Below are 23543 nucleotides of genomic sequence, written 5' to 3' on the forward strand. Positions count from 1 at the left end.
GGGATGGGGCCCAATGCTGCCAACTTCCCACAGAAGTCTTTGTGCAAGACCACGTGGTCCCCTTAGGCACTAACACATACTCTGGGCACCTTTGCGCAAGGGACAGAGAATTCTTGAGCAAAGAGCAGAGCACACTGCTTCCTCTTTCCGGCCTCATCTCCAAACGCAAATTGGTTTCTAGGAGACCCTCTGGATCGGATCTCATGGTCTTCGATCCTGCTGTCAAAATCCTGGCATCCATGCATGAGCGTCCCTGCTTCCCTGTGGCAGGGAGCTCAGGACACCCAGAAACACTTGCTACAATGAACCCTAGGGCAACACCTGCTTGCTTTGGCCTGGGGCTTGCCCACCTCCTGCCCCCTCAATCTTCCAAGCTTCATGGCCTTTGCTCATGCCGTTCCCTGTGCCTAGAATGTTCTTCCCTCATTTCTGCCTGGATCACTACTTCAGGTCCTACATAGCTCCACCTAAACATCACTTCTGTCGGAAGCCCTCCCTGATGCCCTACTTGGTCATGTATCTTTCAGTCCCCTCTCCTTTGGTGTGATCTTTCAACCAATGTCTTTTTCCCCATTATCCTGTATGTTCTGTGAGGGAGGGACTCTGCCAGTTTGGCCCAACCAGGGCTCATTCCCTGACGCGCAGGAAGTGCCCAAAGGACACACAGGAAGTGCCAAAATAAGAGATTTGAACAACATTATTAACCAACTTAACCTAATTGACACTATACTCAGGGGACACTCTTCCCAACTCACTTTATGAGGCCAGCGTTACTCTAAAACCCAATCTAGACAACGACATTACAAGAATGATAAGATGAGATGGTTGGATGGCATCACCGACTCAATGGACATGAGTTTGAGCAAGCTCTGGGAGTTGGTGATGGACAGGGAAGCCCAGCGTGCTGCAGTCCACAGGGTCACAGTTGGACATGACTGAGATACTGCACTGGACTGATTACAAGAAAAGTAAAAACACTGCTGGTTGAAATGCAAAATGGCATAGTGTCTGACTGTTTCTTAAAAATTAAACAGACACCTATCATATGATCCAGACTAGGTACTTACACAAGAGAAATGAAAGCATTTGTCCATAGTAAGACACATTCACAGCAGCTTTAATTATATTAGCTCCAAACTGGAAACAAGCTAAGTGTCAATCCATAAGTAAACAGATGAAGGAAATGTGGTCTCCGTATGTAGACAATGGAGCACTACTATTCCTCAATCAAAAGGGATGAACTACTGACACATTTAAATATGGATGAATCTTTTAAACAAAAGAAGCCAGACCCCACCGCACGTAGTAGATAAGGTTCCGTATTTGCAAGATTCTAGAAAATGTTATGGGCCTTCTTCCCTGGTGGCTCTGCGGGTAAAAGCATCTGCCTGCAATGCAGGAGACGTGAGAGGCAAGGGGTCGGGAAGATCCCCTGGAAGGAACTGGCAACCACTCCAGTATTCTTGCCTGGAAAAATTCCATGGACAGGCAATACCCACGGGGTTGCAAGAGTTGGACACGACTGAGTGACTAAACCACCACCGCAGAACATGCATGAACTAATGTGTAGTAACAGGAAGCGGAGCAGCGCTCGCCCAGAAAGAGAGGAGAGTGAGTGAGGGATCGTAAAGGGCATGAGGAAACTTCTGGGGGTGATGGGCATGTCCACTATCTTGATTGTGGTGATGGTTTCACGGATGCATACACAGGACTAATTATTTACTTTAAATAAGGTACTTTATTGGATGATGACATATTAATACTTCTGGTATCTTAAAAACACCAGAAATATTTATTTTCTTGATTATGACCATGATTAATGGACCAATGACTGAATCTGGGGCACCCTCCTAACCCTAGGACTGCAGTTTCCCACTGTTGAAGGGTCAGTTTTGGAAATGATATTAAAAGCCCAGGTAAAACCCTAGGGAATTTTAGACAGAAGTAATCAGAAAACACATGCTTGATAAAAGATTAACTCCATAAACTACCCTAGGTCTCAAAGTAATTTAGACGCCTTTCCAAGAAAAAGAAGCTTAAAAAAAGAAGTCATTCTTCTGGAGAAGAAGCATTCCAATTCTGTAATGTTTTTTAGTTCATTTTACGGTTTTCTGATAATCAATGTATTTTAATAAAGAACAGGCACGATAACTTGAAAAAAAATCAATCCATGTAATTCACCACATTATCAGAATAAAAGATAAGAATCATAGGATCAGCTCAACAGATGTAGAAAAAACACGTTACACCAATTTATGACAAAAACTTTCATAAACTAGAAATAGAAGGCAACTTTCTCAACAGATAAAGAGGCATCAATGAAAACCTATTTCAGCTAATCCAATGCTTAATGATGAAAATGATCAAATTTAATGATGAAAACCTGAACCCTATGATTAGGAACCATCCACTCATTTCATTTACTCAGCATCTAACTGGGAGGTCCTAATCAGCACAATAGGAAAGATAAAAGGAATACAGATTAGAAAAAAGGATGTAAAGCAGTCTTTATTAGTAGATGACATGAGTATGTACAAGAAAAATTTCAAGAAATTTACAAAAAAGCTAACGGAACTAATAGGTGAAGTTAACAAAATTGTAGGATACAAATTCAATACATAAAAATTAATTGTTTGTATGTAATAGCAACAAAAACTAAAAATAAAAAAAACACAGTAGCACAGAAAAAAACCGTAGAAAACTTAGATATAATTTAAGGAAATATGTGCAAGACCTCTACTCTGAAAATATAAATTATTGCTAAGAGGAATTTAAACAGACCTAAACCAATGAAGAGACATACTATGTTCATGAATTGGAAGATCAAATATTATGAGGTCTATTCTCCCCATATTTGCCCATAGATTCAGTGTAATCCTAAACAAAATCCAAGATGTAATTTTGTTGTAGCAATTGGCAAGAAGACTAATATTTATATTGCAAGGCAAAGTTCCTTGTTTCTTAAAAATACACAAAGTTGAAAAACTGGAAACACCTGATTTAAGACTTAGAGTAAATAAGACCATGTTAGCATAAACATAGGCAAACAGCTCAATGGAACAGAAATAAACTCACACTTACTCATGAATTCAACTGATTTTCAGCAAAGGTCCCAATGTTATGTAATATATAAAGGACAATCTTCAACAAATGGTGTTGAAATAACCAGGTATCCATATGGTACAAAGTGAATCTCAAATCACACTTCTCATCATGCACAAAAATTAATTTGAAATGGATCAGAGACTAAAATGCAGAAGTTGATAGTAGAAAGCTTCTAAAATATAATAAAGGAGAATATCTTCACTACCAAGGTAGACAAGGATATCCTGAGTAGAACTGAGAAAACACTAGTCATAAAAATTTGATAAATTAGATCGTTAAAAATGAAAAACAGCTGCTCATCAAAAGATACTGAATGAAAATCAACAGTCACACCGAAGACTAACAGAAAATGTTCATTTTATATATATATTCAAAGCTTCAGCTTTTCCAGTAGTCATGTATGGATGTTTGAGAGCTGGAACATTAAGAAGGCTGAGAGCCAAAGAATTGATGCGTTTGAACTGTGGTGTTGGAGAAGACTCTTGAGAGTCCCTTGGACTGCAAGGAGATCCAACCAGTCCATTCTAAAGGAGATCAGTCCTGAATGTTCATTGGAAGGACTGATGCTGAAACTGAAACTCCAATACTCTGGCCACCTGATGCAAAGAGGTGACTCATTGGAAAAGACCCTGATGCTGGGAAAGATTGAAGGTGGGAGGAGAAGATGACAGAGGATGAGATGGTTGGATGGCATCACTGACCCAATGGACATGAGTTTGAGCAAGTTCCAGGAGATGGTGAAGGGCAGGGAAACCTGGCGTGCTGCAGTCCATGGGTCACAGACTCAGACACAACTGAGTGACGGAACAACAAAATATACATACATACATATATATATATATATATATATATGATAAAGAACCTGGATCTAGAATATATAAAGAGCTCCTAGGGACCTCCTTGCTGGTCCAATAGTTAAGACTCCCAGCTTCCAATGCAGGGGGCATGGGTTCAATCCCTCAGGGGAACTAAGATCTCACATGCCATGGAGTGTGTGGCATGGCAAAAAAAAAAAAAAGAACTGGCACAATTTAACAATAAAAACAACCCAACCAAAAAAATGGTCAAAAGACTGCAACAGTTCCCAAAGTAAAATACACAAATGGCCAACAAGCAAAGGAAAAAGCGCTCAACATCATTAGTCATCAAGAAAGCACAAATTACCACCACAGTGAAATACCACTACACACTCACCAGACTAGCTCAAATTAAATTGCTTCCTACCACCAAATGTTGGCAAGAATTCGTAGCAAGTGGAACTCCCATTCGCGGCTGGTGGGAGTCTAAGGTGCTATAGTCCTCTTGGGAAATGGTTTGTCAGTTTTTAAAAAGGTAAACACGCTCTCCCCTATGACCTGTCAATTCTACTCATTGGAATTTATCCAAGAGAAATGAACACATATGTCCACAGAAAGCCTGGTACAACCATTTCCATAGCAGCTTTATTCGTAATAGTCTAAAGCTGGAAACAACTCAAATGAACAAGCAAATGGCTAAACAAACTGGTATTTTCTTGCAACAGAATATTGCTAACAATTAAAAAAAAAAGAAAAAAACTGATATAACAACAACATGTATGAATCTTCTTCCACCCACAGTCAGCCTATGTCCCTCTGGATGCCCTCACCAGGCCCAGGGGCTCTCAAGGCCTGGCCCTGGTTACCCTGGATGAAGCCATCAAGTACAGCCCCCAATTCCACACAAAACCTATGGACATTCAAATCGCTAGATCCAAAGGCCACGGGAGGGCTACTTCTTGGTCAGCTTTAAGAATCAGTCCTCTGTCGCATTCAGCCTAAATCTCTCACTCTGTATTTTAAGCACAGATGATCCCAGAGTCTCTAGACTTCAGCAATAAAGAGATGCATTCAACAAACAGATGCAGAAAGACAAAGAGAGTCCACAATGGACAGAACAAAATGAGGAACGGAGAAAGAGAGGACAGCCCTTCAGGAGAGAAGTACCTGGATGTTAGGGGGAAAAGAATCAGGGGACAGATGAGGTACCTGTTCCCATTGTACCACCTGACACGTGATGCAGGAGAACTTCATAGTTACAAGCATGGGCCTGGAGGTTGCTTGTCAGGGCTCAAAGCCAAGTCTTTCTTCTTATTAACTCCATGATCTTATTCAACTTGCTCCAAGAGTCATTTGGGGGAAAGAGAGGAGAAACAGCACTGGAAGTTTCCTCCAAAGGCTGAAACCCAAGCAGCAGGCTGGCTGTGTGACTAACAGCACCATGAGTGCACTTTGGGTGAGTAACTGTAAGTACACCCTGGAGAGTACGGGTAAGCAGGCGTCCACGGGCAGTGGACCCTTTCCCCGCCCATGGAAAGCGGGGACCTCAGAAGGCTCTGAGTGATGGCGCTCAAGCCACAGCCCTAATGCCTCAGCAGCAGCAACACGAATGGGAAAAATGGATGGGTCAGTGCCCACCAGGCAGAAGCTGGGTCCTCCCTCCCCCACTCGCAGGACCTTGCCAGGTAAGCCACACATCCTTAGCATGGGTGTTGGGACATGTTCCTCTAGTTGGGCCACTGCAGACACCTGCCTGAAGGTCTCCATAAGGAAGAGATGACTTGAACCCAGACTCCTGGGCTGAAAAGACCTTGAGAGCTCCCATAGGAGGGAAACTTGAGCCCAGAGAAGGGAAGTGACAGACTCAAAGGTCATGCAGCAGTCAGGGGCCAAGCAAGACAAGAATCTTAGGGAAGCTGGCTCCACCACCTTCAGGGGCTCAGAACATCTCTCCCTGACCACCTGAAGGCCCTGAGCGGGTCACGGGCCTGTACCAATATCAGGGCTCAAGGAGGGTCCCTGTACCAATATCAGGGCTCAAGGAGGGTCCCTGTACCAATATCAGGGCTCAAGGAGGGTCCCTGTACCAATATCAGGGCTCAAGGGGGGTCCCTGTACCAATATCAGGGCTCAAGGAGGGTCCCTGCACCAATATCAGGGCTCAAGGAGGGTCGGGCCTCCCACACTCCAGACACCTTGAACCCTGATGACCTTGCATAATCCCTCCCCCTTCCTGAACCTAAATCTTTCCACCCCTGGAGGGAGATTCCCACAGCTCCGTTGGGACAAATAAAGGCAGAGATACTCCCAAAGACCTCGTAGACATTCCCCCCCACTGCCCTGCAATTCTGGTTAAGCCCCGCCCTGTCAGGACTCTGGCTGAGAACTGAGGGCTCATATACTTGGGGATCTAAGGATATAGCACCTCTGACACCCAGAAAGGAAGCTGGCAAATCGGAATGGAAGGCCAGGATGTCCTTGTGGTAGGGGTCCTTAAAACCCTTTCTCTTCCAGGCCAGAGAAGGAGGGAGAGATTGGGGGCCAGAGGCAGGATGGAGCCTGCCCAAGACCACACACAAGCCTGTGACCCCACTGGAACTGATATCCGGGGCTTCTGAGGCCTGGCCTGGCACTCCTGACTTCTCACCCTTCCTACCTCCAAGGGCAAAGCTGTCTCGTCTAGCCAACCATGCTCTAGCCTGCATTAGGCCCAGCACTGGTTCAGACTGAAGGTGCTGGCTTCAGGGGTAGGGACTCAGGAACCACATGACGTGCAGGTGCTTAGAAGATGGCATCACTGACTCAAGGGACATGAGTGTGAACAAACTCCGGGAGAAAGTGAAGGACAGGGAAGCATGCGTGCTGCAGTTCATGGGGTTGCAAAGAGTCGGACACGCCTTAGCAACAACAACAACAAATAAGAAGAGGTGAGGACACGGCCCCTGAGGGACTCGGGCAAGTGATGCCCACCCTTCCTAACTCCAGATCCCCGTGGGCCCCAGGCCTCTGAGACCTTCAGGGGAGGTCTCAGGCTTTCCTGGCTTAAGGGTGGGACTTTTCCAGCCCCTGCAGGCAGCTGGCCCCAGGTCAGACCTGGATACCGAGAGACTGGCCCACCCAGCACAAGTTTATCCTTGCTTTCTCCCTCCCCTGGCAAAACTCCAGAGCCTCAGCCTGTGGTTGGCTCACCCCTCCCCCAAGCAGAGAAGGTACTCACTGATGGGGGCGTGTAAGGCCACGTGCTCCTGGTAGGGCGTGTAGTACTTGTACTGTTTTCCGCAGAATTCACAGGTGTAATTGCCGGTTTCTGTCCAAGAAGAGACAAGTGTGGGAATAGGCGCCTGGTTCCCATCCAGAAGCAGCAGTGTGCTCCCTCCCCACAAACTCCTCATTCTGGGACCACCAGGTAGAATCAGCAGCCCCACTGAGTCAGACTGCCTGGGTTCAAATCCCAACTCCTCTATTTCAAGCTGTGTGACTTCAGGCAAATCTCTCAACCTCTCTGAGCCTCAGTTTTCATATCTGTAAAATGGGGGTAATGACAGGCCCACCTTATAGGGTTGCTGTGAGGATTAAATTGTGTGTCACATGCTTAGAACAGTACCTGGCACACGCTGTCCTCCTCCACTGCTCCACCCCTAGACCCCGGTGCTCAGGAAACGCGTGGTGAACTGGCTGGCCTCTAGTGCTAACCTCCTCATCACCCCCTGCTCAAGCCTTGCCCTCTGCAATAGCCACACCTGGGCCCCCTCATCTCCAGGACGCTCCCTGCCCCCAAACACCCCCCACCCCCTGGCAGAAGGGGTCACCTCTTCCTCTCGGGTCCCACCGGACTTCATCTTTACCTCTCTTTTGGCACTGCCTAACTTCTTTCTTCTTAAAAATTTCTGATGTAATATTGTTCACTGGGGGAAAATTATAAAATACTGATAAATACAAATGCAGAAGTTTAAATATAAGAGAAACTTCAATCATCTATAATCCCCAAACAAAGAGTAGCAGGTACCCCACGGGGTGGAGCGTTCACCTGGCCACTTGCCCTAGACCCCGCCTCTCACTCCCATCTCATCTCTCACAGACATCAGCCGTCAGTCTTCTACGGGCCTTGAATTAACCGGCCCTGATCTATATGCTCTTGGTAACCTGGCGCATTCAGTTGACAATATTTTGTGGACATCTTGCTCAAATCAATAAGCATTGATCTCCACTGCATTTATTGGCTGCCTGGTTCCCACTGGACTTTGAAATTTACTGAGCCAGTCTCCTAAACCAGAGGACACTGAGATTGTTTCAAAATTCTTTCCTTATAAAAAAAAATGCTGCGATCTCCATCCTCATAGAAATTTTTGCACATCTGCTCATTATTTTTGCACATCACTGCAAATTAAAGATTATCCCTCATAATCTGTGCACAATACTTCTTCAGGATAAATTAAGGGTGTGTTTTTAAGGCTTTTGATCACCAAAGCACCAACTACTTATTGAAACGTTGGGTCAATTTTCATCCCCATAAGACAAATATGAAAATGACTGTTTCCAGAGTTAAGTACTATCATCTTCTTACTGTGCCTGAGAGGGAGAAATATATTGCACTGCTGATTTTATTTTCCATTTCTCTGAGTTCTCAGGAAGCTATTTTTCAGGATTAATGAACTACAGTTTTTCTTCTTTGGCTTTCCTATTCAAATTTACAGTCAACGTTCCTATAGGCATGTTTACCTTGTTAAAATCGCTAAGAACTCTGTAGACTAAGGACATCAACATTTTGTTCTAAAAGTTACATGTATTTTCTCTTGATTGGTTTCTTAGTCTGTTTACATTTGTTTCTTGGCATACAGAAGCTTTAAAAATTTCAGTAGCTAAGTAATTTTTGTAACTGAATCACCAACACTGGGAAAGACATATTATTTGCTCTTTGTAGGCTTTTAAGTTGTTAGATCAACTGTTATTAATTGTCTTATTCAGACTCTATATAATCTTGTTTCTCTTCTCGCTCTGTCAAAGACTAAGTGTTGTGATCAATTTTTCCATTTGATTGTGTTTCTAAAATTAGTTTGTATATTAGATATAATGTCATTTGATGCAGACAGGCTCATGAGATCAAAACCTCCACTGTGAACTGGATCCTTTATTAATATTATACTATTTCCTAACACCGCTGCTGCTGTTTAGCCACTAAGTCATGTCCGACTCTTTTCTGACCTAATGGACTGTAGCCCACCAGGCCCCGCTGTCCATAGGATTTCGCAGGCAAGAATACTGGAGTGGGCTGCCATTTCCTTCTCCAGGGATCTTCCAGACCCAGGGACTGAACCTGAGTCCCTGCCTTGGCAGGTGGATTCTTTACCTTTGAGCCACGGGGGAAGCTCTATTTTCTAACACAGTGCTTCTCAAATGATGGTGGTCCCTCATTAGCATCACCTGGGAACCTGTTAGGAATGCAAATCCTCGGGACTTAGTCAAGATTTTCTGAAAGAAAAATCCAAGGTATGGGATCCAGCAAACTATTTTAACAGGTCCTACAGAGAATCCTGAAGTGTGGGAAAGTTAGTAACTGCTGCTCTCTTAATTACACTGTTTTATTAGTTTGTCTGGTATTCATATTATTAATTCTTGATAATGACTGTGTTAGATTCTTCCTGCTACTTGTTCACACGTGTCTAAAGCCATTAAACTAAAATTTTTTGTACTTTCATTTAACAGGTACTCTGCTAAATGCTGGTACAAAACGCTGAGCAAAAACAGTCATGGTTCCTGCCTTTAAGGAGCTTACAGTCTAGAAATGGAGAAAGGAAATACAAATAATGAAATAATGACACAAACAGATTTAAAATTAGAAGCACAACAGGTGCTCTTAAGGAGATGTTAACAGTGCTATGGGAACCCTAGCAGGGAATTCAGTTTTGTTAAGACAGTAGGGAAGTGCTCCCTGGGAAAGAGAAGTGTGAAAAATAAGGAATTAACTAGTTATGTCTCTAATACACTAGTAACAACTGGATGTTGTTGTTTTTTTTTTTTTGATTGCACCATGTGGCTTGCAGGATCTTAGTTCTCTGACCAGGGATTGAGACCAGGCCCTAGCAGTGAAAGCATCTAATCCTAATGACTGGACTTCCATGGACTATTTTAAATTAACCTGAGAATCTTTGTTTTCTAATAAAGGAAATTATGACATTTGCTTTCATTGCTATTATTGACTTGGTTTTATGATTCTTTTTTTTTTCTGGTTTATCCCCTTAGCTTTTGGTTGTTTGATGTATGAACCCTTTTCTTTGCTTTTCAATTATTCTCTGGTATTCCATCATTTTCCAATATTCTCCATTGCTTTTAGATGGTCTCATTTGCTTTTAGAGAAAAGATACATTTCTCTAATTTTTATATTCAGGCAAGAAGTGCTATTTTTATATCTATTACCATTGAGAAAGGCAGTTCAACTCAGTACCTCTCAAACTTTAGCCTGAATAAGAATCATCTAGAAAAGCTGTTACAACAGATTTCTGAGCCCCACCTTGGAGATTCTGATTCCACAGGTCTCGTGTAGGTATGGCCTGAGAGTTACCATTTCTAACAGGCCTCCAGGATATGCTGATGCTGCTGGTCTGGGGATTGCACTATGAGGACTGACTTAACCTACTTCATTGTATCCCTCACCTGTTCCTTCCTTCTCGGGTTTGAAAGTTCATTCTTAATATTTTAAAATAATCTCTGTCTTCCTCATTTAATTTTAAAATCAGATTTGCAACATTTTAAACTTGCTTCTAGTTTACCTGGGTTCAGTATTCACCCAAGTCCTCCCGTACTATGAATTCAGTTCAGTTCAGTTCCGTTGCTCAGTCGTGTCTGACTCTCTGCGACCCCATGAACTGCAGCACACCAGGCCTCCCTGTCCATCACCAACTCCCAGAGTCCACCCAAACCCATGTCCATCGAGTCAGTGATGCCATCCAGCCATCTCATCCTCTGTTGTCCCCTTCTCCTCCTGCCCTCAATCTTTCCCAGCATCAGGCTGATTCATTTCAAATGAGTCAGCTCTTCGCATCAGGTGGCCAAAGTATTGGGAGTTTCAGCTTCAACATCAGTCCTTCCAATGAACAACCAGGACTGATCTCCTTTAGGATGGACTGGTTGGACCTCCTTGCAGTCCAAGGGACTCTCAAAGAGTCCTCTCCGCAACACCACAGTTCAAAAGCATCAATTCTTCAGTGCTCAGCTTTCTTTATAGTTCAACTCTCACATCCATACATGACCACTGGAAAAACCACAGCCTTGATTAGATGGACCTCTGTTGACAAAGTAATGTCTCTGCTTTTGAATATGCTGTCTAGGTTGTTCATAACTTTCCTTCAAAGGAGTAAGCATCTTTTAATTTCATGGCTGCAATCACCATCTGCAGTGATTTTGGAGCCCCCCAAAATAAAGTCAGCCACTGTGTCCACTGTTTCCCCATCTATTTGCCATGAAGTGATGGGACTATGAATTAATGCCTCAAAATTGAGCCCTTAAATCTATTCAACCAGTCAGTTCATTGGAATACATCTTCAAGTAATTTTTTTTTGAAGATGGGTTCACAGGAGAACCAGCCTGATTTTGAGCCCTTGCTTTTTTCTTTACACATAAATAAAAATTTGTCTAGATAAAAAATTCTTAAGATTGCAACCTTTCCCGTTCAGAATATACTCCACAATACTTCAGTATTTAGTAGTGTAGGGAAATCCGAGGCAAGTCTACCTTGGAGTCACTGAGTCACTTGAAAATAACTTGCTTTTTATTTCCAGGTGCCTGTATGGTTTTCCCCCTTATATTCATAAGGAGTCACTAATATCTTTTAGTTATGGGTATTTTATATTGACTACCTGACATATGACAAGCCTTTGAATCTGCATACATAGGTCTTCCTTGAGCTGAGCAGTTGTTTCTTCTATTGAGTCTCTGGAGTATTGCTTCCGGCCCACTGGTAGAGGAACACCAATGATCTGGAACAGGTTCCCTATTCTCTGTATTTATCATGTTTTCCTCTTACGATGCTCATCTGTTCAAGTTTGTCCTTCACATCATTAATTCCGTCTCTGCAGACCAATTCTGCTCTTTACTATCTATAATGAAGGCTTTAATTACATACAGATTCTGTTCTTCTATTTCCTTTCTCTCTCCCTTTTTTCTCATCTCACTCCTCTCTCTTTGCCTTTTCATCTTGTTGCTTTTCCATGATGCAGCTTCCTTTCTCACACTGGTCATGTTATGGACTGAACTGTTTCCCCCACCCCCATATTTACAGGCTGATGCCCTATCTCCACAATAGATGTCAATGCAATGCTATCTGGAGATGGGGCCTTTGGGAAGTAATTGGGTTTAGATGAGGTCATGAGGATGGAGGTGGGGGGTGGGGAGGGTCCTTCATGATAGAATTAGTATCCTTATAACAAGAGGCACCAGAGAGCTTGCTCTTTTTTCCTTCTCACCATGTGAGAGTACAGCCAGAAAGAACATCCTTGGACCAGAACCCAAACATACTATCACCCGGATTTCAGACTTCAGCCTCCAGAACTGTGAAAAAAATAAATTTCTATTATGTAGGCCAGTCTGGGGTAGTTTGTTATAGCAGCCAGACTGAACTAAGGTCATATTTTCTCATACTCAACTGCGGCTGTCTAATAGGATTTCCTCCCAGGCTCACTGGTACATCACTTTCAGAGGCATACTCTTCCTCTAGGTTTCCTAAATTCCTTTTCTTGTCATGCAGAATTTTCGTAATTCCCAACTTTTCTTTTTTAAAAAACAAAAACCAAAAACTTTTAAAGTCACTCTTCCTTCAGTTCAGTCACTCAGTGGTGTCCGACTCTTTGCAATCCCACGGACTGCAGCACGCCAGGCTTCCCTGTCCATCACCAACTCCTGGAGCTTACTCAAACTCATGTCTATCGAGTCAGTGAAGCCATCCAACCATCTCATCCTCTCTCATTCCCTTCTTCTCCTGCCTTCAATCTTTCCCAGCATCAGGGTCTTTTCAAATGAGTCAGTTCTTCGCATCAGGTGGCCAAAGTATTGAAGTTTCAGCTTCAGCATCAGTCCCTCCAATGACTATTCGGGACTGATTTCCTTTAGGATGGACTGGCTGGATCTCCCTGCAGTCCAAGGGACTCAACACCACAGTTCAAAAGCATCAACTTTTCGGTGCTCAGCACTCTGTATAGTTCAACTCTCACGTCCAAACATGACTACTGGAAAAACCATAGCCTTGACTAGATAGACCTTTGTTGGCAAAGTAATGTCTCTGTTTTTTAACATGCTGTCTAGGTTGGTCATAGCTTTTCTTCAAAGAAACAAGTGTCTTTTAATTTTATGGCTGCAGTCACCATCTGCAGTGATTTTGGAGCCCCCCAAAATAAAGTTTCTCACTGTTTCCATTGTTTCCCCATCTATTTACCATGAAGTGATGGGACTGGATGCCATGATCTTCATTTTTTGAATGCTGAGTTTTAAGCCAACTTTTTCACTCTCCTCTTTCACTTTCATCAAGAGGCTCTTTAGTTCTTCTTTGTTTTCTGCCATAAGGGTGGTGTCATCTTCATATCTGAGGTTATTGTTATTTCTCCTGGCAATCTTGATTCTAGCTTGTGCTTCATCCAGCCTGGCATTTCGTATGATGTACTCTGCATTTAAGTTAAATAAGCAGGGTGACAATATACAGTCTTGACGTGCTCCTTTCCTGATGTGGAACCAGTCTGTTGTTCCATGTCTAGTTCTAACTGTTGCTTCTTGACTTGGATACAGATTTCTCAGGAGGCAGGTCAGGTGGTCTGGTATTCCCATCTCTTGAAGAATTTTCCACAGTTTGCTGTGATCCACGCAAAGGCTTTGACATAGTTACTAAAGCTGAAATAGATGTTTTTCTGGAACTCTCTTGCTTTTTCAATGATTCAATGGATGTTGGCAATTTGATGTCTGGTTCCTCTGCCTTTTCTAAATCCAGCTTGAACATCTGTAAGTTCTTGGTTCACGTACTGTTGAAGCCTGGCTTGAAGAATTTTGAGCATTACTTTGCTAGCGTGTGAGATGAGTGTGACTGCGTGATAGTTTGAACATTCTTTGGCATTACCTTTCTTTGGGACTGGATGCTTCCTTATCTAGGTATAAAAATCAAGTTAACATCTAAATCCAGATTTACTCTGTTTCAACAGACTTGAATGAATTGTCCTTGATCGTCCCATTATCATGGCAGACCATCACCAGGGGAGCAGTTCTCAGATGTGCACCTGAAGAGCAAGCTGACACAGGGGGCCTCTTAGACCAACTCCCTCTTTCTGGCAGGACTCCTCTGCTCTGTTCTGGCTCTGGCTTCCTCCTCGTTGAGTACCTAGCTCTCTGCTTTGCACAGCTGACATGGATGTGGAAGGTGTACTTCCCAGCATGCTCCGCTGCCGCTGTTTCTCCTCTTCTCTCACCTACAGAGTTCTACCCATGGGAACGAGCCCCCCCACAGAGCACTGTACCTCTACCAGCTCCCCTTATTCTGTGGCTCATCACCATCACGGTTCTATAGCATCAGCCAGCTTACAAAAAGTGCCAGAAGCCCAAGAAGCAGGATTCTTCTCTCTCAAGGCAGCCCCTGAGTTGTAACTCTTATACAGACATCTCAGTTCCACAGCGTCAAGCTGGGAGCCAAACTCAGTTCAGTTTTCTCAATGCACTTCTCTTCCATATAATTTGTGATAATTTGTCCCAGGTCCCAGCAACTGGCTGGCTGTCAGATGTAGATACTGACACAAAGAACAAGTTTCAGCTCGCTCTGTACCTTTCTGGGTAATTAACAGGTACCACGGATTTAATGTTTTCCATGTCAATGTCAAGGACTATGCTAATTCCTTTACAAATATAATCTCATCTAATCAGCACAACAATCCTGAGAGGTGAGTTTTACTGTCACTACTGTGATTAGAGAGATTATAAAACTTGCAGGATGTCACACAGGCATTAAGTGTAGAGCTGGGGTTCATCTCTGGGGTGGCTCTAAACTCTCCACTGTCTCTTGGCAACATCACTCATTTGTTAAGCCTGGAACATGATCCAGGTGCTGGGTTAGACACCTGATGTGGTTGGTCATCCTCTAACAGCGCTAAAGAAGAAATAGATGTTCTTTTTTTAAAAAAAGTCTTTATTGAACGTGTTACAACATTGCTTCTGTTTAATGTCTTGGTTCTGAGGCATGTGGGGTAGCTCCCTGCCAGACTCAACTATGGCACCCCTGGCACTGGTAGGTGAGGTCTTAACCACCAGACCACCAGGGAAGTTCTGAGATAGATGCTCTTGTTCCAACTTACACAGGAGTCAAAGGACACTGAGAAGGAGTAAAAGAAAGTGAAAGTTGCTCAGTCGTGTCCAACTCTTTGTGACCCCATGGACTATATGGTACATGGAATGCTCCAGGCCAGAATACTGCAGTGGGTAGCCTTTCCCTTCTCCATGGGACCTTCCCATCCCAGGGATTGAACCCAGGTCTCCCCCACTGCAGGCAGAATCTGGGAGACCCCAGTTCAATTCCTGGGTTGGAAAGATCTGCTGGAGAAGGGATAGGCTACCCACTCCAGTATTTTTGGGCTTCCCTGGTGGCTCAGGTGGTAAAGAATCTGCCTGCAATGTGGGAGACCTGGATTCAATCCTTGGGTTGGAAAGGTCCCATGGAGAAGGGAAAGGCTACCCACTCCAGTATTCTGGCCTAGAGAATTTCATGGATGCTATAGTCCACGGGTTCACAAAGAGTCGGACACGACTGAGCCACTTTCAGAGGGAGTAAGTAGCTAGTAAATTGGGGATGTCAGCATTCAAATCTGGGCTTGTGTGATTCTATAGCTTATGTAGTCTACATTCAGTCTTCCTAAATATGATGCTACAGATGGAAGTGGGGGTGCTGTGCTGGGGCCGCTGTTAGATGGAACTGGAGCAGTGGGAGGGGAGGGTCAGAGATCCCAGTGTCCCTGTCCTCTACTGCTCTACGAATGTCTGTCATGGGGCATGTCTGATTTACATCTGGGTTTTCCCACAGTCGAACTTCCAGCAGTTTCAGTGTAAAGGATCTCATCATTTTCTTCAAGAATATTAATGTCACTGTTTATCAGATTTTATCATGCACAAACAGGCACCGTGGAACCCCTTTACAGATGTTATCACATCTCCAGTTCCCTGAGTGTTTTAAGAGGGAAAGAAAAGGAGAGGAAGGAGGAAGGTCCTTCTTCAGAGGTCCGTCCAGTGCTTTCCCAGGGCCAGGCCCAGGTCCCACCCTCTGAGGTCTGTCTCAGGCTTTGCTGTCCCAGCTTCCTGAACTCTCCTTTGCTAAACTTCCTCATCCCTTCAATCTGCGTGAGTATATTTTCACAAGCTGCCTTAATCCTCACTGCAGCAAGCAGCGCCAGCGGAGGTCTCCTCTCGCTGAGTAGTAAGAGAGGCATGGGAAACAGAGAGGAAGGAGCAAGTACGCAAAATCCTGAAGGGCTCACTTGTGAAAACCCCACCCCCGCGCCCCACCCCAATCCATACTCCCTGCAGCAGCCAAAATACTTTCCTACAGTGCCAGTCTGATCAGGTCCCTTTTCCACTGGGTAAACGCTGGCTCAGTCCCCTCGGGATGAAGTCTAACTGCCCTCTTCTGATTTCCAAGGCTCTGTTAAGACCTAAACTCAGGCCCGATCAGCCTTTTAGTTTCTGGGACAAGTGCAGCCCTCCTGCCTTCACGTGGGGTGCAGGGGCTCGTCCCCACTCTCAGCCCCACACAGAAGCCTCCTGGATTCCCAAGGCTGGTCAGTCGCCTCCTGGCCTCACTGTTCCCCTCGCTTCTAATGTTCTAACTACTCGCTTATTGACCGAATGCCCACCTCCCGCCCCCACCATGCAAATTACCCAAAACAGGGCCCCATCTGTCCTGCTCACTGCTGTGTCCCTACGACACTCAACACATGTGTTGCAAACAGGCAGGTCAAGTGAATGGCTCCTGCCCTCCAGGGGTTTACTGGGGTGAGGACTAGAGCATCCGCGTGTGGCTCCCCTGGACAGCTTCACTGGCTAATAAACCCACTCGACAAAAATAACAACAGTATTTTCTGAGCACTACTATGTACCAGGCACTGTGCTAATGAATAGGTGATTTACATCCATGATCTCATTTAATCCCCCAACAAACCTGCGGCAAAGTGTCCCCCTTAGTCCACAGGTGAGGAGCCGGGGCTCAGGATGGCTAACAGACCAGCCACCAAGCCTGTGGTACCTTTACTGCTCTGACCTGGACCCTGTGCTGTCCTGTTGCTTCTCAAACACTAAAGTCCTATGAGTGACTGGCCCATCTGACAGGTGGGCATAGTGAGGGACAAGGAGGCCAGCGGCTCACTGGCCAGAGCCAGTTGCTGCAGGATTCCCAACACTACCCCTTCCAGGAGTGGGACCTGCCCTGCTGCCCTCGGCCACCCCCTGCCTGTCTCCCCACCCAGCCCTGGCCCCAGAGAGGCCTGCATACTTGGCCCGATTTTCTGGAATGGTTCCGGGGGCTCCTCCTTCACCTCGTCAGTGGCCACGACACCTTGGTCGAAGGGGTCTGTGGGAGAACACATGGCCCTTAGCACCCTGGTAACCAGGTCTCAGAGCTCAGCTGGGGACAGGGAGGTGGGCTGCCACCGAGGACTTACCTGCCCGATTCTCAGGGGCCCCTTCCACACTAAACACTGCGCCCGGGCGGGAGGCGGCAGCCGCAGAAGAAAAGAAGCAAACAGGAGCCCTGTTAGTCCCCGCCTCTGCCCGACGCCCCCGGCCTCGGTCCCACAAGCCTGCTTTAGCCACTGTGGATGCCCCAGAAAGCCAGGGGCCCCGGGAGGGCACGTCCTTCTGTTCCTCATCCTCCCCATGGGGCTGGGACCCTCCCCATGGGCTGGGACCACCCCAGGGCAGGAAGATGCTTTCTGGCTGGCCTGTTTTCAGATCTCCGCCATTCACTGGAGGGGTCGGGGCAGCAGAAAGAGAAGGAGGGATAAGTGGATGGGAAGAGAAAGAGGAGGAGAGAGGAGGGGTGGGCCAATGGCTATAGGGATAGGGCCTGGATGTCAGGGCTTGACTCTGGCTGGGGGTGTGGGGCTGGAGAGGGAACTTTCCAGGATCCTTTCCCAGGCGAAGACCCTATTTCCAGGATTCTTAAGATTCCAAAAATAAATTACCTAAATTTATCGTTCTAATTTCTAACTCTATAATCTAAGATGCTAAAATATCATCATTCATTTTAAAAAATTGGTTTAATTTCACCAGAGCATGTGAATAGTCAACATGAAATTGTAATACGAACTGATATAAAACTGCTGATATTCGACTGCTTTTTGACCTACAAAAATGGTAACTTCACTTGGGTTACCCTAATCAGAAGCATATATTGAGGGAGCATGGTGGGGACCTCCCCTCACCCAGAATCCTCGTAAGCTGGTCACTCTGCTTGCTCGCTTGCGGTCTGTCTGCAGCCTGGCCTTCCCTGGGTCAGGGAGGGAGGGGAAGCTGAGGGTGGGGCAGGGGCCTGGTGAGAGCCCCGGAGAGAGGTCTGTTTGCGTGACTCCACTCCCCAGGGGTGAGGGGCCTGACTCACCATCCACCGCATGCAGATCTCGGTGTTCCTGGAAGCAGCTGTAGTATTTGTACTTCTTCCCACAGATGTCACACGTGTACCTGAAGTTGTCTGTGGAGGATGGAAGGACACGGGGTTACCGGGGCTTCGGGCCCTTGGGGGCCGTGAGAGGTGGGTATGGGCCAGACTGGGCCCAAGTGATGATCCGTGGAGAGGAGCCGCTGGGGTGTTAAGAGTCTTCTCCAGAAGCAGACCGGGGAGCCTGGAAGTCACTTTCAAAGGCACTCCCAATGGCACCCCATGTGTGCTGAGCTCCTAAGGGCCAAGTTCATAACTGGCCCCACTTCCTTTGTGAAGTTCTATGAGAATAACCATCCCGGGAGCTGGTGATGGACAGGGAGGCCTGGTGTGCTGCCGTCCACGGGGTCGCAAAGAGCTGGACACGACCGAGCGACTGGACTGGTGGTGTAGCACTGCACTGCGAAAAGCCAGGCCAGGAGCCAGCGGGCGTTTCCTGCCTTTGTCCCTGCAGCTAAGGGAGGAAGTAACAACCATCTAACACTCAAGGCCACCGAGGATTGGAAGGGACCTGCCGCGAGCCCCACAGCAAGGCAGGCCTGCATGCGGCCCTTCATGGGGACCAGGCATCCAGCATCCTACCGGGCCCTACCATCTCCAAGCCTCTGCCCCAGCCAGCCACAGAGTGGTGCGGGGAGAGGTGGTGGGGGTGTAGGAGAGTCTCGGTCCTGGCCTGCCTCACCCAGACTGCCAGCAAGTACCAACCCCACCATGGGACTCAGAGTCCCCCATCTCCTGCCTAATTTGGGAGAGTGGTAGATGAGCCAACTCCCAGGGCCTCTCCCATGCTGACGGTTCCAGAATTCCAAGCCTGGCACATGATCTTTGCCCGCGGCCAGTAATCCAGCATAGACAACCTCCCCCATCAAGTGCCATCTGGACCATAATCCTTCTTGGACATCTGGGGAACAGAGGTGGATAAGTCGAGGCCACCTGAGTCTGCTGGTTCCAGGTGGGTTCCTGCCCCTGCGATGCCCCCATACTGATCACTGCTGGTCGCCCTGCAGCTACCTGCCCCGTGTGTATCATCTCTGTCCACACTGCCTCTCTCCTACCCACCGGGCCACATACATCTGCCACCTCAGATGGGCAGAAACCCCCAGCTTTCTGCCACTAAGAAGCGGCCCCACCCTGCTCTGTCAAATCCCAAACCACTGCACGGATGGGGCCACATCCCCAGGCTCACCTAAGAGCTGGAGGGAATTAGGATGAGATTTATACCCAAGGGAAGAAAGGCAAAATGAGTTTCTTGTCAGTGAGACCATGTCTCCAGAACCCCAGGAGAGCTCAGTGTCTCTAGGAATGCCACTGTCAATCTGCCTTGGGAGGCAGGCAGGCCCTGTAGGCAGGCTCCCCAAGTTTGAAGTCAATTTTACCACTTTTAGGTGTCATTAATGTTGGACATGTGCCCTAAACTCTCCACACCTTGATTTTCTCATCTGCAAAATGGGAATAATAATGATAAAAAAATTCTTCATCTCCCAGAATTGTAATAAAGAATAAATGAGCACAAGGCATAAAGTGAAGTTGCTCAGTCGTGTCTGACTCTTTGCGACCCCGTGGACTGTAGCCTACCAGGCTGTGAGGAGCCTCTCAGTCCATGGAATTTTCCAGGCAAGAGTACTGGAATGGGTTGCCATTTCCTTCTCCAGGGGATCTTCCCAACCCAGGGTCTCCCGCACTGCAGGCTGACGCTTTACCGTCTGAGCCACCAGGGAAGCACAAGGCATAACGTGCAATAAATATTCAGTAAATGGCACCTAATATAGTTGAACAAAGGGAATGAATGCAACAGCGGCTAGAAAGCTGGATGTCGAGCTCATCTTCGAGGCTCTTAGCTGAGAGACTGGTAACTGGATCTATGCCGCTATGCATGCCTGTGCTATTTTTCTAAGAAATACATGAAAGATCCCTGGACTAGAGGGGTGAGACTTGGTTTCTCTGCCCACCTCCACCCTAAACAAACTGCGTGACTTCTATCCGGGACTTGGTATCCTCCTTTGCAAAAACAAGGCTGGACTGAACCTTCTACCCAGGACTCCACGGCCAGGCTCCCGTCACATGCTGGGGTGTGAAGACATCAGGCTTTCTGAGCAGGCGTGGCTGCTTGGGGGGTCAGGGCAGCAATGCAAGATTGAGGGTCAAGTCGAGCACACTGGCCACGGGGAAAGAATACTGCAGGGAGGAAGGGAAAAGTGACGGAAGGACCAAAAATACCTCAGTCCCCAAGTCCTCCACAACCAGTCAGCCTCCGGGAACAACGGAAGCCAGATGGAGCTTAACAGGGCGTTGAGGGGCTGCCAGAGAGGCGGGGGCCCAGAGAAGTCAAGAAAGGAAAGATAAATAGGGAAGTTCTTCAACTGTGCTGCTGACCACAGGCAGGTGAAGAGAAGGGAGCTACTGAGTGAGAAGGAGCCAGGGGCCAGGCAGGGGCAGGGTGGGGCTCAAGGAGTGGACACAGGATTTGCCATCTCCTGCTGCAGGCCTGGGGGCAGGTGCCTGGCCAATCTGATGCTCAGATTCTCCAGAAAATGGAGGGTAGTCTCAGCCATGCCGGCCTTTCATGTGGTGTAAGAATCACGTGGTAAGAATCCCTTGGACAGCAAGCAGAGCAAACCAGTCAATTCTAAACAAAGTCAACCTTGCATATTCACTGAAAGAACTGATGTTGAGGCCGAAGCTCCAAAACTTTGGCCACCTGATACGAAGAGCCGACTCACTGGAAAAGACCCTGATGCTGGGAAAGACTAAGGGGCAAGAGGAAAAGAGGGCAACAGAGGATGAAATGGTTGGATACCATCCCTGTTTCAATGGACATGAGTTTGAGCAAACTCTCATGCTGGGAGGTGGTGATGGACAGGGAAGCCTGGCGTGCTGCAGTCCATGGGGTCACAAAGAGTTGGACATCACTTAGCAACTGAACAAGAAGAATCCAAAGAAAGAGTGGATGAGAAAGCGCCTCAGAAGAAAACCTGTTAGAACCCAATGGAACTAAGGTCCTTCCTACCTCCTTGAACTACTCTGTTTTGGATTTTCAAGCAGTGGGGGAGTCCTGTTTATTTATTGTTTTAAGAAACTTTTTCTGGTGGTATACCAAACAAGTAGAACAGAGGTGCCCAAACTGTGGCCTGCCCAGCATCTGTTTTGGTCAAGAATTCATTTCCATATGGTCCCTGACTGCCTTCATGCTCCATGGCAGAGCTGAGCAGATGTGGGAGACATCTGGCCTGCAAAATCTAAAATATTTACTCTTTGGTCCCCTACCAAAAAATATGCTGACCACTGATACAGAAAAATGTACAAACCCTAAATGTTCAGCTCATCACCCTGTCAGAAGCTGCAAACATCTGTGTAGCCAGTACCCAGCTCCAATCTTGAAAGCCAGAAGCCCCTTTCCGAGGGTGACTCTGGCTCTGACTTCCTGCATCATGAGTTAGTTTCCTTCTGCCTCTACACTTTCTATACACAGATCGGAAGAGGAGGAACTCTTTCTGCCGGGCTCTTTCTGCTAACGTTCCGTCTGTGGGTAACACACACTGCTGTGTGTAGCCGCCGTCTTTCCTTCTCACGGCTCTACTGTAGTCCTGTAGTTCACTGTGAGAACATGCTGTGAGTTACTCACCTATTCAGCTAGTCCTGGGTGGTTTCTGGTTTGAAGCAGTTATGAACAGTGCTGCTAAGAACATCTTTTTTAAAAAATATTTTTTTTGATGTGGACCATTTTTAAAGTCTTTATTGAACCTGTTACAACACTGCTTCTGTTTTCTGTTTGGTTTTTTTGAGGCATGCAGGATCTCAGCTCAGCAACTAAGGATCGAAGCTGCACCCCCTGCATTGGAAGGTGAAGTCTTAACCACTGGACCCTCAGGGAAGTCCCTGCTAAGAATGTCTTAGTTCCCAGCTTTGGGTGGACATGTGCACACACACACCTGGGAGGAGAACTTCTGGGTTCTGGAGCTCAGGTCTGTTGAGTGGGGAGAGGTTCTACCCCCGCCTACACCCTCTGGCTGGCTGCCTACCAGCCCTGTGGGTTTAGATCTGGAGGGAAGGCAGGCAGGGCCCCCACAAGCAGCCAAGTGGAACACTGTCCCCAGATGCTGAGGCTCTGTGCATCCCCAGGGCGGGGACACCACGCCCCAGGATTCATGCCTGTGAGTGCTCCTGAAATAACTCTCCGAAGTAGCATTTCCCAAACATCAGTTATGGCGACCGACCCCCGACCCATGCGTGCCTGAGTGCGTGCTTAGTCGCTCAGTCCTGTCTGACTCTTTTGCGACCCCGTGGACTGTAGCCCGCCAGGTTCCTCTAGCCGTGGTATTGTCCCAGCAAGAAGACTGGAGTGGGGTGCCATTTCTTCCTCCCTTCCTGACCCAGGGATTGATCTCGAGTCTCCTGCATTGGTGGCAGACTCTTCAGCACTGGAACCAACAGGGGGTGACCCTCAACCCATGCTGTTGCTGCTGCTGCTAAGTCGCTTCAGTCACGTCCAACTCTGTGCGACCCCATACACGGCAGCCCACCAGGCTCCCCCATCCCTGGGATTCTCCAGGCAAGAACACTGGAGTGGGTTGCCATTTCCTTCTCCAATGCATGAAAGTGAAAAGTGAAAGGGAAGTTGCTCAGTTGTGTCCAACTCTTCGTGACCCCACGGACTGCAGCCTACCAGGCTCCTCTGTCCATGGGATTTTCCAGGCAAGAGTACTGGAGTGGGGTGCCATTGCCTTCTCCGCCTCAACCCATGAGTGGGAGTCAAAAGAACAGAGTGCACACACTGGGTCCCTTTGGGGGCGCATGTACATATTTTGCCAATGAAGGGCCCTGAGAAGTCTCCAGCAAAGAAACATGTTCATCTTGGCAGAATTCAAGGTTTCCCCAGGTGATCTGGCCAGAGCACCCTTGATCGCCTGTTAACCTCCCTAGGACGACTATGCCATGGCGCACACTTTGGCAAAGGTGTTCTCAGGTGCCTCCCGGGG

The 23543-nt window shown here is 46.9% G+C and overlaps 1 protein-coding gene across 24 annotated transcripts in view; it reads right to left on the reverse strand.

Moving 5' to 3' along the window:
* Positions 1 to 23543, reverse strand: part of ZNF618 (zinc finger protein 618) — a 206565-nt gene that overhangs the window by 36154 nt on the left and 146868 nt on the right. For 17 of the 24 annotated variants that reach the window (XM_042242837.2, XM_042242846.2, XM_060408853.1 and 14 more), the window contains 5 exons: positions 18511 to 18600; positions 17573 to 17608; positions 17404 to 17481; positions 7748 to 7807; positions 7120 to 7209 (listed from right to left, as the gene is read on the reverse strand). In XM_042242837.2, the coding sequence (XP_042098771.1) occupies positions 7120 to 7209; positions 7748 to 7807; positions 17404 to 17481; positions 17573 to 17608; positions 18511 to 18600 (354 nt within the window). The remainder of the gene's footprint in view (positions 1 to 7119; positions 7210 to 7747; positions 7808 to 17403; positions 17482 to 17572; positions 17609 to 18510; positions 18601 to 23543) is intronic. The other 7 variants (XM_060408874.1, XM_060408873.1, XM_060408862.1 and 4 more) reach the window with 3 other exon arrangements.

This window comes from Ovis aries, chromosome 2 (assembly GCF_016772045.2).
Source record: "Ovis aries strain OAR_USU_Benz2616 breed Rambouillet chromosome 2, ARS-UI_Ramb_v3.0, whole genome shotgun sequence".
Classification (NCBI taxonomy): Eukaryota; Metazoa; Chordata; class Mammalia; order Artiodactyla; family Bovidae; genus Ovis; species Ovis aries.